Here is a 16402-nt window from a genome sequence, read left to right as displayed (position 1 = left end):
TCCCCGCACACACACACACACACAATAATTCTATGGAATCTAAAAGTAGGCCAAGCCTTTGCAGTCGCAGTCAAAGTCTGCTTTCATGTCCCAGCGTGCCACGTTACAGTTACATTTTAATCTGCACAAAGGAAGACAGGGGAATGGAAACAAACAGGAATGACAAGCCAACCGTACGGAGGAGCTTTAACGTGTAGAAAACGAGGCGCTAAAAGGACGGATTTAATGTTAAAAACAAGGGGTAGAAAAGACACTGAAGGCGCGGTGGACGGCGTCCATGTCAGCCCTCTCAAATATAGTCACGCTGGCCTGTGTTTAACATTTCCAAGAAAAGCTAAATCTGTTGGGTCATTCGGGTGCACCGCGGCTTCAGGAAGGATTTAACGCATCGGGCTTTTCAGTACCAATATGTGAGAATAGAAACAGGCGAGAAAGAACCAAGGGAGGCAAGAGTACCGGGGGAGGAGGGGAAGGGGGGGGGGGACTTGTTGTTTCTGTTGCGGTGAGCGCAGTGGCTCTTCACGGAAACCTCGAACCCCGGGTTTGTTTACGGGCCGCGCCGCGCTCGACGGCTCGGGGGAACAACCCCCCCGGGGGGGCCACTTCTGTGGAGGAGCCCAAAGCTGGGGAGAAAAGAGGCAGAGAGGAAGGAGGAGAGTGCCGGAGAGACACGGAGGGAGAAGGGAAAGAGGACAGGTCTTGAATATACAGTGAAGCAGACGTTTCCCTTTGTGCGAGTTGAATTGCGCTACCCTACACACCCGCGCGTGCAAGTGGAGCACAGTGGTTTGCTTTTGTTCCGATGGACGATTGGAGGTACAAAGCGGGCGTGTTTTCAGAGCCCGCGACCATCTCCGCCATGTGCTCCACTCGAGTCTCTATTTACAGGCCGTGCGAGGAGCAGCGAGATAGCGTCCTCCTCCGCCACCCGCTAGGTTGTGGGGGCGAGTCCCACCCCCCCCCGCCCCCTCTGCCCGCTGACACAAGTAGGTCAGCAGAGAGCGCACGGCGGCGTTGGAATGCGCGGCGCGGGTCCAACCCATTGCGGCCTACTAGAACCGGGCCGGGAGCACATATCTCTCCCCACCACACCCGGACAGCTGCACGGCGGCAGTCTGTGTGTGACTGACGCCTTGTTGTTATCTCTGTGTCTGTGTCAAGCAGCCACTCGCCCTCTCGTCTGCTGGCTGTTATAAGTCTCTTTTTTGGTCGAGCTGCAGTCCCATGAATCCTCTGTCTGGAGTTCCTTTCCTTTTCTTTTTGTCTAACTATCCCCCTCAGTAATGTAATACACACACTGTATATACACACTGTATCCTCCAGCCACCACGTGTGCCTCCAGGTGCCTCTTAAAAGCACTAACGTCAAACTCGCAGGCCCTGAAATGCTTTACGGCCACTGTCGGCGGTCCAAAGTACCAAGACGAGACGATAATGGACCGTACACAGCGGCATGAAGAACACCTCCGCCTATCTGCATCCGTCGTCCCATTTATAACCGGACGATAAGCCGGAGTAATATTCCCTCACGCGCAGGCTGTACTGAGGTCGGTGCGTTATCTTCTGTTTATTCCAGTAGTTTCAGTGCAATTCCATTTAAGTCACTTTTTTTAAACTTCCATTGCATGAAAAGCTAAAACACCACACTTGGTTTACACCCGTTAAGACGTAAAGCGGCGTCATCAGACCGGTGTTTGAAGGCCAGTAAAACTAAAAGGGCTTAAGAAGGCGCTTACATGAATTCTGGTAGCATTAGTGGCCATTGGTGGAGACAGGATCAAACTTGAAAATTGGGAAAAGGAGCCTCCTGATTGGCTAAAGAGGTGAACACAAACACCAGTGCCGTGCACACTGTAAACAGTGGTTGAGTCGATCCATGAGAATCACGGTCACCATGCAAGTAATTATTCATCCAATTCCGTGCGCCTCTTGTCTAATGAGTAACAAAATAGTCCTGTGGGGTTATTAGTTTACCACAGTTACTCATTGGCCGGTTTTATGTAGGTCATGGCTGTTTTTCGCATGTTGAATGTTTTGCCGATGCCTTATCATCCACATCTCACTCGCACAGGAGTCCGAGTATCACCCCCTGTGTGTCTGTGTCTGTGCACCATTCAAACCCTGTTTGGAGTAAACAGTCCTGCTCACTGTCATCACTTGGGGAAGCTGTTTCATGCTCGTAAAGAGAAAACTCATCATAGTTTGGTATGATCAGGCTTTAATGATTGATGGGATGTTATAAATCACTAGATAAGTATGTAACTGTGGAGCTTGTTTCTTTTTTTTACTGCAGGTCTCTTCACAGACTCAAAAGTTGTATCTCTGAGTTGTGGTAAAGCTGCAAGGCCAGTGTGCCTGTTTACCCAAATGGGTGTGGATGTGTGTGTGTCTGCTTTGAACTAGGCGTGTGTGCGTTGTCACACAGCTGTGTTCATTGCGGTGAAGAAGACGAGCAACAGGTCTTCCTGTCAGCTGTTTTCTTATTCTTCTTGCATCAAACACCCCCCGTTCCTTTTGCATAATATATCTCACTTTCACAAACTCTTGTACTCCGCATTTCCCCCTTGATTTCTTAATCACCCAGTTTATTCCCGCGTCTAATCTCTAATTCCCTCTAATACCTGACATCATCCTTTGGATTCTAAACCGCCTCCTCGGCGCGTCTCTCCATCTGTCGTGTGTGTGTTGCCTCTCGTGAGCGAATCTTACCATCAACATAAACAGGAAACAGCTGAGGCGCCGTCTTCCTGTCAGTTTCTCGGAACACTAGACTAAACCACCAGAAACCCAAAGCCGTGATGAGCAGGCCGACCGCGTGGCTGCAGGTTAGCAGACTGCGTCGTGTTTACAAGCGACGGGGGGGCTTTAAATGAACACGTGTTTTTCGTTGGAAACAATGTTAAAACCGCGTAGGTTTTTTTTTTTTTCTTTTTCATACCGCTGAGCTGAGAAGTGACTTTCTTTCATGACATGAATTTTGGAAAGAAAGAGCAGCTTGATGTCAAAATGTCCTCGTGTGCGTCTCGTTTTTTATACGCGTTAAACACGTCTGTGTGAGTGTGTGTGGCCTCATGCCGGGGGGCCTCTTGCCGAGCGCCAGTGCTCGGCTATATTTAGGAGGCTGGTTTTCTCCCTCGTTCCCTCCCACGGCCGCTTGAGAGCGTTGCCTACTGGTTGGGAGCGGCCGACCACGGGAAGATGTTGCCTCCCTGTCTGACCGCCGGTGCTCAGATAACCATATGGGGGAGAAGTGGATGAAGGCGGCGGTTAGCCTGTTAGCTTAGCGTTGGGACGTAGAGCTCGTTGACATTGTAGTCTCTTGGATAACTTTTAGCTGCACTAACAGATATTCATTTATATCAAACTTGGATTAAATTACTTGGTGTAATGTTTGTCTAAAAGTAAAAATCATGACTATAAGCTAATGTTGCTCTGTGTGTGCCGAATGTTTAAAAAGGCAAACGGTTTGCAAGCTGATGGAGATTTATACAAAGCACATTTGCAGCTCGTTTCTTTGTGACGTGTTTATTGAGAGCCATCTGAGTTCTCTTATATACGTTTGAGGGGATATTTCTATTGGTTCCGTTTGTATCGCAGAACCAGCTATTTCCTAAAGCGGATGCTCGTGTTTTAAACTGGCGACTCGGCCAAAAGCCCACCCAAGCCTAAGTCACTCCACACTGACACACGGGCCGTGCATGCACCAGGGTGGAATACACAGAGACACACGATTCCCACTGAGACCCCTCACTTTGCCCCAACAAGGCCCTTTGACAGAGTCCGGAATGGATTCCTCTGCTTTGGAAGTGTGAGCCGATAGATGACACCGGCAGCTTGCAGAAGGAGGGATAAAGATAGACGAGGTGATGCAGAGGGTCGAGGGACGCAGCGGCCGAGGAAGTGATATGGGACGAGTCTGAGGGAAGAAAGAAGACATAACCTGAGAGGGAGATAGAGAGGGTGAGTGATGAGACGGTCTATTTTAGTGTAAAGCAAGGGGAGAGGGCACGAGGGAGCCGCCGAAGATCCTGTGAAGAGATACAACCCAAATCACACGCTCTTGCTTTACCACTTTCTTTTAGGTGCCGTCGAAAGACATCTTACCTCCGTATTCCAGTTGTTCTTTCATACTGTGTGTGTGTGTGTGTGTGTGGGTGGTGTGTAGCACCAGCGGGGGTTGCCTATTTGTCATGACTCTCATGGTGGCTGTCACCTGTAACCAAATCAAGAACAAAATGGCATCCACGCTACATACATCAGTTTGCACTAAACAAATCCTCCCTTTCCCTCCGCCAGTCCACCCAGCGTAAATGCCGTGGCTGCCGCCTTTGTCCCTTTTCTCTTCTATTTCGTCCATTGTCCCTGCACGGATGCTGTTAGGAAGGACATTTGCAGAGAGAGAGAGAGAGAGGAGGTGTGTGAACACTACTAAAGAGGAAACCCCAGTGGAAAAACACACATTGTGCTGCACTTTATTTTTCGGTTTGTAGAGTTTGACCTTGCAGGGACAGATTTCTGTTTTGTGTTTCTGCACAAGTTAAGGCACTTGACTTTGAGAGGTGAGGCACATTTGGGAGGCGGCTTTTTGCAGCAGCAGCAGCATTGCTTTTGTCTCTTGAGCAGACGAGCGTAAACACACACACACACACACACACACACACTCAGCAGGAGGGCTAACCTGTCATCTTGCTGGACATGAAGCAGGTCCCAGATGTCTGCCTCCCCCTCGTACAGTGTCCCTCACCGCGGCTTTGTTCTCACACGGTAACATTCTGCATTCAGCAAATTTAAAGTAGCTTGACTTTGTCATCAACTGTATATTAAATTCCTTTCACTATATTCTTCTTATCTCTCTGTGGCAATCAGCCACACCTTCCAGTGTCAAACCAGTTTGTGCCGGGTGATCTCTGTTGCTATGTGAGTGGGAGGGGAGGGAAGAAAATATTACACTGAGATTTCATCAGTGCCAAGCTGAAACTCCAATGCAATTGAGTGACATTAGCTGCAATCTCATTTGAATACAAAAAGTAAGAGTCATTTATTAGTGTAGAAAAAATGATTTGTGCTTTTTTAGGATTTAATTGAAGATTTAGCCTGCATTAAGGAAGTGTAAGTCAATTAGCTGAACCTAACAAATATTCATTGGAATATCAACGTAAAAAATAGTCTCATGTGTTCAAACTGCCATCAAATATTCATGTCAAAATGAGCTCATCCAATCTGCTTCTCATGCTACGGTGATGAATAACTGGTCAAAACATCTTGCCCAAATGACTGCTGGATGGTTCTTTATTCACTCGCCCCCCCCAGTAAAAGATAATATTTCCCTTCAGAGAAATCGCATTTGGTCCCTACGAGTCAGGCGCACCGTGGGAACCTTTGACCTGCGTCCGCGGATCCCGGAAGAGACAAAGACCTTAAGCAAGCAGCGCAGAGAATGCGCAGCGAGAAAAAGGCGGAACGTGGCGTCTCGCGCTGACACGTTTCAATCATTTAAAACTACAATACCCACACTCCCCAGCTGTCTGAGGCCCTGTGCCTGCCAGTGTTTGGAGAGTTGAGGCCCGATTTAAAACACAACCCCCAGTCCCTCCGCCCCCCGGCTCCTGCTAAACCAGCTCTTCCCGTTCCATCCTTTGTCTGTGTGTCAAAACCAGCCAAATGTTTAGCTTTTTTCCGTCTGCTGCTAAGCAACCAGAGGGGTGGGGGGGGGGGGGGGGTGAAAGTGTTGGAAAAGATCGCAGCCTTAATCCAAACTCTAGGTTTTGCAGTGTCAGCTGGTTCGGGGGGGGGGGGTGCGCAGCATTATTGTGCATATCTTTGCAATGGCACAGTTAGCACTTTTTTTTTTTCAAGATTTAGCTTCCCAACGGCATCATCTGTCGCGTCCCATCGCTTCACAGCTGGAAGCACCGGCAGTTCCGTTTGTGGGGACAGAGTTTTTCCGCCCCAACTGTCCGAAAAACAGCACGTGCATTTGAACGTGAAGCGATTGGATTTGCTGATCGGGCAACAGTCCTTTTATGAGGGACGCAGCAAAAAAGGGGCTTATGAAACGTTCCAGTTATTCCGAAACGATGGCGCCGCGTCAACATTACCGACGTTCAGCCCATCAGTGAGTTTTCAGTCCTATTTAATCTCACCCCAGTGAAATATTATTTTATAATTCATCTTTTAATGAAACAAATTTAGTTTTAAAATTGTAAAGTCATCAAAGGTACAGAGCAAATAATGAAATGGCTCACAAGGGGAATATGATGCCAAGATAGGAAATCTTTTATTACAGAGAAAAAAACCTTTTCTTCCAAAATATAGAAATCTGTACAACTTCCGCACAATCAATTTACATGAACTGTACAAATTTACAGCAGTTCATCACAACATACCCAAGGAAAAGAAACTGAACACGATAAAGATGTACAGACATGAGATCACAAGATAGACAGCTTTTCTTCTTGGGTAAGCTCAGATTTTTTTGTCTATTTTCTGGTTTTGTACGTAAATAGAAAATAAAAAGGGGAACAAAATGAGAAGAAGAGAAAGAAACCCCCCCCAAAAAACAACAAAGGATACGTCTACGCTTACAGATTATGGAAACTAGTATTTATTTTTTTTCTTACCAACACCTTTGGTCCTTGCCAACACTCCCATCACAAATGGCTTCACTTACGCAAAAGAGTTATCCATGTTAAAAGATGAAACACAAAAAGGAATAAATCTAAAAACATCAATTATTGGCACTTCCCATGTGTAATGTTATGTACTCTACTATATGCCGTACAGTTACAATACATTCTACAATAAGTAAAAACTCCAATGTGAAAGTGGCAATAATTCAACTAAATCAATTCAATCAATTTTGACGATGACAACAACGAAACGGCTGTTCCCTTCCCTTTTTCATGTCTTAACATGCACAACTTCTCCAGAAGGGTAATTATTGAATGTCCGAGGCCTGAGTTTGGCAAATACATTCCAGGAGAGACTCCTCGCGTCTCAAAGGAAAATGTTACACAACTTCAACTTGACATATTTAGTGCATTTTATGTGCTATTTTACCTCCGACTACTCAAAAGCACTCACGAAAACGTAACCTATGTGCGCACAAGCTGAATGGATGCCATTTAAATAAGCAAACATTACTTAGGACTTAAACCATTTCCGGCAGTGATGGTACATTTGAGGGGGTGTTGAAAGGGGATTTTGGTGTCATAATAAAAAAAAAGAAATCTAAAAAAAAAAAAAAAAAGGTCTGTTAAAAGTACGTAAGGAAAAAAGGACGACGGAGGAAATGGCAACGGCGGAGTGAAGTGATCGAATCTACCAGTGTGACCACGAAATACATCTAGAGAAAAGAGAGATGGGACGACCATCTCGCGTCCAAAATGTGAACCGATCTCAAAAAAACAAAAAAAAACATCTGGTCACTCGACGTGAAAGCTTTAACGGAGCAGTGGGATTTTAATGAAACTTGCGTCGCCACGGAAACGAAAGCCCTGGCGGGTCCCATCCCAGTCAGCTGCTCCCCACCAACATGGAATCGCTGCTTTCCACAGACTGCTGAAGGCAGCGTCAGAGGGCTGGGGAAGTGGGGCGGAGCGGTGGGGTTTGGGGTAGGAGGGGGTGGGTTTAGGTTGCAGTGCGTCAAAGGCTATAGCTCTATTACCCATGATCCTCTCAGGCTTAGGGGGAGCTTTAACACCCATAGGGCTGCTGAGGAGCGGGGATCCAGCCTGCTGTGACAGATTTGGCCGGCGGGGTAAAGCACCCGAAGCCTCCCCCACCCCCACCCCCCCAGTCATCTGTTCCAGCCTACTAGTAACCAGTCAGCCCCACAACCAGGAGTGAGTTGGGTCATATGCATGTAAACAAAGTTGCTACTCCAACTCCGCCATCAAGTGCAGCGCAATCCAGTGAGATGAACATGGAAAAGGAACGGCCCGCTGCCCTCATTCTCCAGCTTTGATCCACCTGTCGCCCCCCCCACCCCCACATGTGCTGTTGTTTTCTGTCCATCACCGCATAGGGAGGGTTGTGGGTTTTGGTGTGTGTGTGTGTGGGGGGGATAAGTCAAGAAGGGGTGGGGGGGGGCTGGAGGGATTTTTAGCTGCCCTGAACAAAAAAAAAAAAAAAAGAAAAAGACTCCGGCCCTGGCCCCCCACCCCCGAAGCCCCTTTCTCTCACACCAGCCCCCCCCCACTCCCTCCCCAGAGTGATGGATGACGATATGTGTCACATTAAGTCTACCTGCGTCCACAGGGGGTCCGCTAGCAGCATGCTGGCTGGCCTTTTTTTTGCCTGAACAGGAGGTCTGAGCTGGGGGGGGGGGGGGGTGATATGTGGCATTTGAGGCACTCTGAGGGGGGGGTTGGTATTTGACGAGGGCCCGAGCGGCACATGAACCAGGCTGGCTCACATATGCCTGATAAAAGTTTAAAAATCACAAATGGCTCATAAATCGTGACCCCGAGGCCTTTGTAAGGCAGCGCACCTCCAATGCACACACGAGGATCCCCTTTTTATAAGACTATGGAAATAAATGTTAACGTGGATTCAAAATCACAAGGCTGACAAAGCCTGGTGTTTTTATTTGAAGTTCAAATTCATTTCTTACACTTCCAGACCTCCGTTTGGCCAAAGTCTCACACGGTAATCACCTGGTCCAGACTAACTTTATTTTGTCCTTCTATCCGCAACACAGACCACCATCTTTGTGCCCGGGGTGAGATGGGGGGGGGACATGCCGACTAAAACTGTCTCCACATAAAGAGCTCGGAAATGTTCACATATACAGTGTAGTAAAATAAAAAAAAAGCTTTTTTTAAATCCACAGTTGCACACTTCCGATTTAATACACAGCGTGTGAGCTACAGTATGAACAAACGGCGAGTAATGGGGAGGGCAGTAAAAACGGCGTGAAAAGATGACATTCGAATGGATGGAATGCAGGCGATTTTTTTCTCTACAAAAAAGGACACATCCCACACAATCTCACGTCAAAGTGCATTCAACGTCAATTCTGAAATCGGTAACGTCACCAAATTTGGGTAAAATACTTGAATTTCGGCGAAGTGGTTGGAGGAAAAGGGGCTCGATATTGAGAACAAAAAGGAACTTGATTGTGATTTTAAAACAACATTCATTGACACGGATCCCCTGCCCTCCCCTGGACAGCTACACGTACATGGGTATCCACAGGTTTACTGAGGCTCAGTGTTGATGGTGAGGGGGGGGGAGGGGAGTTAAGACTGAAAGCCTTTTTCCAGCTTCAAGATAAAGGAAACAAATTCCCTGTGGTCCAAAAGGGGGATCTTATAGAAAATAGAGATGCTCTCATTGGGTGTTTCTTTACCTTTAGCTTGTACTGAGAAAAGGCTTCAGTCCAAACCATCAAAACAGAAAGTTGAAAAAGCTCAGAATTGTGTAAATTGAAGGAATTATTCCTGATAAATCGGGATTTGGTTTTGGTTTGGTTGGTTTGTTTTTTTTGTGTTGGTGGGTTGAACGTGTACCCATAGCAACCACAAGTAAGAGTGCAAAGGCGATTATGGCCCCTTCATGGACGGAGCTGATCGCCATGTTGTTTACGGTTGAGGGGGATGGGGGGGGGGGCAAGGGGGGTTCCAGGTTGGTCGTTTAGCTGCCCAAACATTTCCATTTCCAATAAGCCACTCCTAAAATAAGTGCCCAGTTTGATCCAATGACACAAAACAAATGATAATGGGGTGGGAGGGGGAGGTTTAAAAAGAGCAAACCTACAAGGTTTCCATCACCTGGACGATAGGCCACATCCTGTTTTTTTTTTTTCTTCTTCTTCTTCTTTCTCATTTCTTCTTTCACTATTTCATTTCATATTCTTAGCTTCAAAAAAAAAGGCTCACCCTGATCTGATCGTACGATCCGACCAGCCGGAGACAAACAAAAAGTTTGCCGGCGGTGACCCTTTAACTGGACACAGTCATCATGTTGTAGTTTTTGGAGGGACTGGTTCGGCCCATCACCATCAGTTCCTCCTTGCAGCTGTGGCGGCTGTCCACCATGGGGCTCCCCAGCATGCCGTGGCCTGAGGGGGACCCGATGGTGGCCATCGTCGGCATTCCTACGGGGCAGGGCGCGGACTCGTAGAGGACGCAGATGGAGCCGTCCTCGCCGATGCGGTAGGACACCTCGAAGGGGTCCACCCAGAGGGTGAGCTCACTGGGCAGCAGCAGGTAGAGTTGCTGGATGGTCAGGCCGATGCGCTGGCCCGCCTGCCCCACCAGCGGGTCCATCTTGTGGTTGATGCGGATGCATCTGTAGCCGGAACCCTTGCAGGGCCTGTCTGGGAACCAGTGGTGCTTGTATTGCTCTGCAGAGACAAAGAGGACGGAGAGACAGTTAAGCGCCGAGTGATCGATCCTAAATGTGAAGCAAGATATCCAGAAAAAGAAGGTTGAAACAGAAGGTACAGACTGGTGGGTCAAATTAACAAACATACAACAGCTGTAACAACTGTCGGGAACATAATGAAAATAAATATAAAAACGTTGTCATATAAAATCACATCAACCATTTGTAGCCCAGATATTTACTTTTATTTATGTGCACTCTCCCTACCAAATAAAACATTAGGAATTGAATTGGTATTTATCCAAAAGATTCAATCCCAAAGAAAACATTAGTGTTGTGAACATGACTGTGAATGTTTGGGTTGAAATGTCAAACAAGAGTTGGTCTCAATGGTTAAAATGAGTAGATCCTAATCTCACGCATTGCTATTTTTCCAAGAGGATATTTCGTTGTAAAAACTAGGTGGTGTTCAGACACGTCAAAAAATAAAATAAAAAACTAATTGTAAATGCTACCCATTTAGATAGAAATAATTACTATAATACATTGAATGTTACAAATATGTAAACGTACACATGTTGCAGTGCATCCTTGTGCTTGGGTCACAAAAAATAAAAAATCTACAGGGTGCAGTTGTGTTCAGGAGATGAAGAAAGAGCAGAAAGCACCACCTGTTCGCGTCCTGATAAGCAGGCATTAACAGGCAGCCGGCGGCACCCTGGCCTACGTGACAAAAAGAAGGCCATTGAATTGCACAATCCCTCCCCCGGTATTAGTCAGTGGGACGGGCCTTCCCCCGACTGGCTGAACAGAGACACCAAACACAGGCTCCGCCTCTTAAAGGGAAAGAACCTTATTTTTCCTTACAGAGTGCAGTGAAACTAGCGCCGCCGCGGTTGAGACGATGCTGGGGGAATTACACCGATGGGGTGTCTGAGGAAGTCAAACAATAACTCACCCTTTCCTTGCCAAAAGTTTACTTTTGGAGTTAAAAGAAAAAAAAAGGACTTTCTAACATCACAAAGGAGCCACCCCCTCTCTTTTACCCTAACAAGATGAATCTACATTGAACCCAACTTTACTGTGGCTGGAGAAAATCTGGCCTGCATTCAGCCCCGGGGTAGGGTGGTGGCAGAGGCCACCTGTATGCAACAACACCACCCCCTCTGTGTTTAATCACAGTGGGCTCCTGAGCTAATGGGAGGTACCGGCCCTCACAGCGTTTAACAACATTGGACCTTGACCACTAGGATAACATATGGAAAATCCCCGTTGGCTCTGGCTGAGTATCAAATCCATTTTCTGGACAGACACCAAATCCAGCTGCCGCTGATAAAAAACACATTAAAAAAAAGGAAGAAAGGCTCGGCCTGACTGTTACACAACTGCAGAGATTTCAAATCGCTTGGCCTAATTTGTCCACTTCCCGTCTCTCAAATCACAAACAAGGGGAGCTGCGCTGCGCTGGCTGTGCGGCATGCAGACACAATAGTGAGCGATTGTGCCGTTTCCAGGCACAAAGGGGCTCTGGCTGGCCTAGTTTAGGAACAACAAGCTCTCTCGGTACTACCACATGCTCAATTTTCTTTTTGCCGCGCGCACAAAAAAAACAACATTTCGGATTGATTGGAGTTTCAAAGTACTTTGAATCCACGTCTGGCAGACGACAGACGACAGACGGTTGATGTACTTTGTGTTTACGAGCCGTGAATGCATCGCAGGTCTAAATGTTTTTTCTGTGGATTTCCCCTCCGTTTCCTCACGGATCACATTGCCTGCGCCTTTAACATCCGCCTATAGGCGCCCACCACAAAACATCCCCTCCCCCACATACAGACCACCGGCCCACTGCATACACGTCAACTTTTGTCTTGTTTACAAACACGCGCGTTGAACAGCTCTGGGTTTTAGAGAGAGGACGAAAATAAATAAATAAATAAATTGTTTATGAAAATTTTACACAGGCAAAAGTACGGCCAGCTAAGATGAATTGCAGTCGGTCTTTTTTGGCAACTACATATTTTTATTATGGAAATAATATAAAAATACACTTTTTTCACCTCGAACGATGATCACACGGTTTTTGTAAAGTGAGACGTGTTTTTATAGAAGTAAGGAAATGTAGGTCGTCTGCTTAGTGGACGGAGATGGAATGTGTTGACAACGGAAATTGAGACAATGCGCGAGCAACACTGTTCGCTGGGGGGCTTAGGGGGAATTTTTACTACTAAAGAAATGCAGGAAAAATGGATTTGAAATCACTGGAAAGAGAGAGACCTGGTGAAATGGTCAAAAATAATAATTAAAAAGCCAGAAACAAAACTAAAAAAAAAAAAAAAAAAAAAGGTAATTCGCGCACAATCTACACGTAAGAGTGGCGTTTATAAAGTAAAAACGAACGCGTTGTGCCAGTTTCGTCCGACGCATTACGTAATGGAGCCGCGTCACTCGGGGCTGTTTGGCTCGGATCGCTTCATCGACAGAGACGCGCTTCCTCGTTTCAGCCCCCCTCAACCCCCCCACCCCCCCCCACCCCCCTCTCTTTTTCCTCCCAAACAAAGTAACGCATCCAACGGCTTCATTCTGTATCTTTTCAGAGTACATTATCTTATTACAACATTGTAACCGTCGACCAAATGGTTAGATTAAGATCCCTCGTCGTGTTTACCCCCCCCCCCCCTCACAGCGGTGCGCGGTGGTACTGACAGCGATACTCCCGAGAACAAAGAAACGCTTCTTCTGAACCCTCCTCGGCCCGATTAAAAGACGAATCTAACCATTTTACGCAGCAAACAAACCCAAACTAAACCCAGGTGGTCGTTCCTCCCCCCGGTTCTCTTACCTGACAGAATGTCCTGTAAGCTTTGGTTGAACGTCTGGACCTGTCGGTCGTTTACGTGTCCTTTTACGCGCAGAAATCTCGACAGAAATCCGACGGCGGCGGTGATCTCCGGCTTCATCGTTCCTCGGGCACAAAGGGTATGCATTGAGAAACGGGCAACGGCGGCGATCCGTGCGTCGTCTTGTCGTCTCTACGTGTTCGTCCGACCGTTCCTCTCCACTTCCTCTGCGCAGCGATCCTGGTCGTCGGGCTTTTTCGTTTTTCCTCTTGGCATTTATTAGTCGAGGTGGAGGGGAGTTCTCTTTGAGAGAGAGTCCGTGCGCTGGGGGGAGGGGGGGGCGGTGGGGGTGTAAGTGGGGACGGTTCGGGGTTGCGCCTGTTGTTGGTAAATACAGGAGTGGGGGTGTTGAGGTGGTGGTGGTGCTGTTGGGGGGGGCGGTTGGTCACTTGGTGGCACGTCAGGCAACCCGCCGCGCTCGCTTTCCTCCACCAGAGTGAAGCTCCGAGAGCGCTGGAGCGGCTTTTTATAGTGCTCCCTCCTCCTTCTTCTTCTTCTCCTCCTCTTCCTCCTCCCCCCCCCGCGTCACAAGCTGCTACAGCAACAACAGCTCACCAATCGCAGGCCCCTGCCACCGTCTGACGAGCCACATATAGAGGGGGGGGGGGGGCGTGCGCGTCACCGCTCTGAAAATAAACAGAGGCACGCAGCGTGAAGCCGCGCTGCGTTCACTGGCTGTCGGAAATACGCGAGGCAGGGGAGAGGGGCAGGAGTGGAAACAAAAGCAAACGTCGACAAAGAAAAAAATGGAAGAAGTTGGAGTCCCAAGGAAGCGAGTTCAAGTCATTTGCGTTTCAGTTCTAAGTTTCGCTCCGTGAAAGAAACTGTTTAGCGACGTCTCGGTTTGTGCTTTGGTTCTAATGGTTGATTTGGTGAGGATCTGCTAACTTTACCCCAGAGGGTGAAGTCAAAGCATTTGGATTCAGTGCCCCTCCGAGCTACGAATCTGGCCCAGATTGTAAGGTTCTCCTCCATCTATCACCCTTGTAGTATTATTTCCTGTGTTTTAAGGACTGGGTTTTGAGTTGTTTACATACCACCCACAGGGAAAGCTTCCACGTCTCCGTTCTCTATGAAGAAGCACGTTCCAACAAGTCGTCCATGGTGGTCTTTCGGAGTTTTACACGCCGACCAGCTGCCTTTGTTTCACGCCATCCCCCGTGTTTCTCCCCCGCGTTTCTCCCCCCCTCTTCATTTCAGCTCTCTGCTTCTTCTAATGAAGGCAAAATACCCGACGCACAAAGAAACACACGGCCCTGTTCCCGTCGGGTCGTGCTTCAGTAGTCTTGACTTCTCCTTTTCGGGAATCACATCCACTGCAGCCGGCCTTTTTGTTTGTGTCTCCTTTTGTTTTGTAATGTGAGTTTAGTTCATGAAGTCGTGTCCAAGAAGTCTTACCTTGTCCTGTATCAACTATTACTTGTAAAATGTTGGTTCCAACGGGTTGATTGTCTGTTTGTGAGAAAGTTTTTGTTTGTTTTACATAATTGCTGCTCATTATCAGGTCAGGCCAGTTGGAGAACAGGTGTGTGTGTGTGTGTGTGTGTGTGTGTGTGTGTCTCTGTGAGACAGGAAGAGAAAACGAGACAGATCTCCGCTCATTTCACCATCGACTGCTTTCGTTCCCGCTTTCTTCCTCAGTGGGTGTTGCGTGTTCATCCACACGTGCAACAGGACGAGGCTCCGCCAACTCGAGGGAGTGCGTGATCCCGTCCAAAAAAAAAAAACCCAGCAGGGGAGGCGACCAACCAGCACCGTGGGCCCAAGCAGCGGCATCTGCTCCAGAGGTCATTTCCTAACCTGCTCATTAAAATCAGTGGAAAAGTACACGGCGCTCCGGGTTTGTTTGCTGCAGACGCGGTGAGGACGAGCCACTCCAATCACCACGCAAACCGCGCTGATTAGCTCAATCACGGACCGGAAAGGTGGACGAAAAACGCACAAATATACACACGTGTGTGTGTGTGTGTTTGTGTGAATGCAAACACTCTTGTCCCTTATTTCACCACTCGACTGTCTTTGTTTTAACACCCCATTCAGAGTCTCACTGACTCGCTACTTTCTGAAGACGGTGGACATTTTGGCAGAAAATTGTTACAGAAGGAGTCTAAATGTCTGTTTTACTGCTGTAAACAAAAAAAAACACCCCCTTTTTTGAATTCCCTTTGCACACGTGGGGGTTTGACGCAGGTGGAAAGTTTCATCTTCTACAAATGGTACCGATTTGTGGAGATGAATGTTTGCGTGTAAGCTGCGACTTTTCACACGGCTCCCACATTCCTCTTGTTACATTCACAGCGGCGGAGGGAAACGTCTTCGAGCACGTGGCGAGGTATCACCCACCCTCGACTTATTTTCCTGACCGATGGTTTCATAATTATCTTTTGCAATGTTCTATCCCCGAATCAGAAAAAATAAAATAACAACAACATAAAAAAAAAAGTGAACAGCCACACAACCATTCCTTGAGCATAGTCCACATACCTGCTCCATGAATATAGCCGTGTTGTCGTTAAAATTTAAATAAAATTCCCAGCCCTGATTCCTCAGAAATTTGTCGACACAACAGATTGTTTGTGTCGGACCGTGTCCTCGCCTGCTGGAAACACCTCGTTTTCATCCCGCGCGCTCGACAGAAACCCCCATCAACACATTTATTGTGAAATGACCCTCTAAATAGACCACGATTGTCTGAAACCACAGCAGCCGTATCTGAAGGAAGTTAGCTCCTGTCGCCGTTACCCCTGCAGGAACCCCCCCCCCCCCCTCCCACAGAACAAAACATGCATGAGCCTCATTACTTACACAGTGTAAGGCAATGTGGGGGAGTTTTGGCAGCTTGGCGAAGGAGATAAAAGCCTGATAGGATAAAAAAGAAAGAGAAAGAAAGTACCACCACAACAAAGGTAGTCGCTTGTGAAGAGCAATTAAAGCTGGAAAAAACCCCAAACCTTCCCAGTGTTTGTAATGCAATGAAAGCACGGGGAAATACTGCATGGAATAACAGAAACACACCGACGGCAGTAAAGCGTCCTGCGCCACTGGTGGTTTTCAACGTTGCGGACAAAACACGGCCCCCGGCCGCTGCCAGACGAGGGCGGGACATCCTGCCGCTAACGTCGGGCCCTCGGTCAGACTAATGAATGGAGGCTTTTATCTTCAAACCGCACGTGA

At 47.6% G+C, this 16402-nt stretch overlaps 1 protein-coding gene across 1 annotated transcript; it reads right to left on the bottom strand.

The window, feature by feature from the left end:
• Positions 1–6252: 6252 nt before the first annotated feature.
• Positions 6253–15667, bottom strand: btg1 (B-cell translocation gene 1, anti-proliferative). The gene is made up of 2 exons (XM_040174565.2): positions 13171–15667; positions 6253–10347 (listed from the first exon to the last, which is right to left on the bottom strand). The coding sequence occupies exons 1-2, from the start codon at positions 13313–13315 to the stop codon at positions 9944–9946; spliced, it is 549 nt and encodes a 182-aa protein (XP_040030499.1). The 5' UTR covers positions 13316–15667; the 3' UTR covers positions 6253–9943.
• Between the last annotated feature and the right edge of the window lie 735 nt (positions 15668–16402).

The sequence above is a fragment of the Gasterosteus aculeatus genome, chromosome 4 (assembly GCF_964276395.1).
Source record: "Gasterosteus aculeatus chromosome 4, fGasAcu3.hap1.1, whole genome shotgun sequence".
Classification (NCBI taxonomy): Eukaryota; Metazoa; Chordata; class Actinopteri; order Perciformes; family Gasterosteidae; genus Gasterosteus; species Gasterosteus aculeatus.
The sequence above is the reverse complement of the archived record's forward strand: the minus strand, read 5'-3'. Positions and strand labels throughout refer to the sequence as shown.

Bases quoted from the DNA above. Each gene is read 5' to 3' on its own strand.
- btg1 (XM_040174565.2), bottom strand. From the start codon at position 13,315: ATGCATACCCTTTGTGCCCGAGGAACGATGAAGCCGGAGATCACCGCC. The intron at 10,348-13,170 runs GTAAGAGAACCG...TTGTCTCTGCAG, and splicing joins CTTACAGGACATTCTGTCAG to AGCAATACAAGCACCACTGG.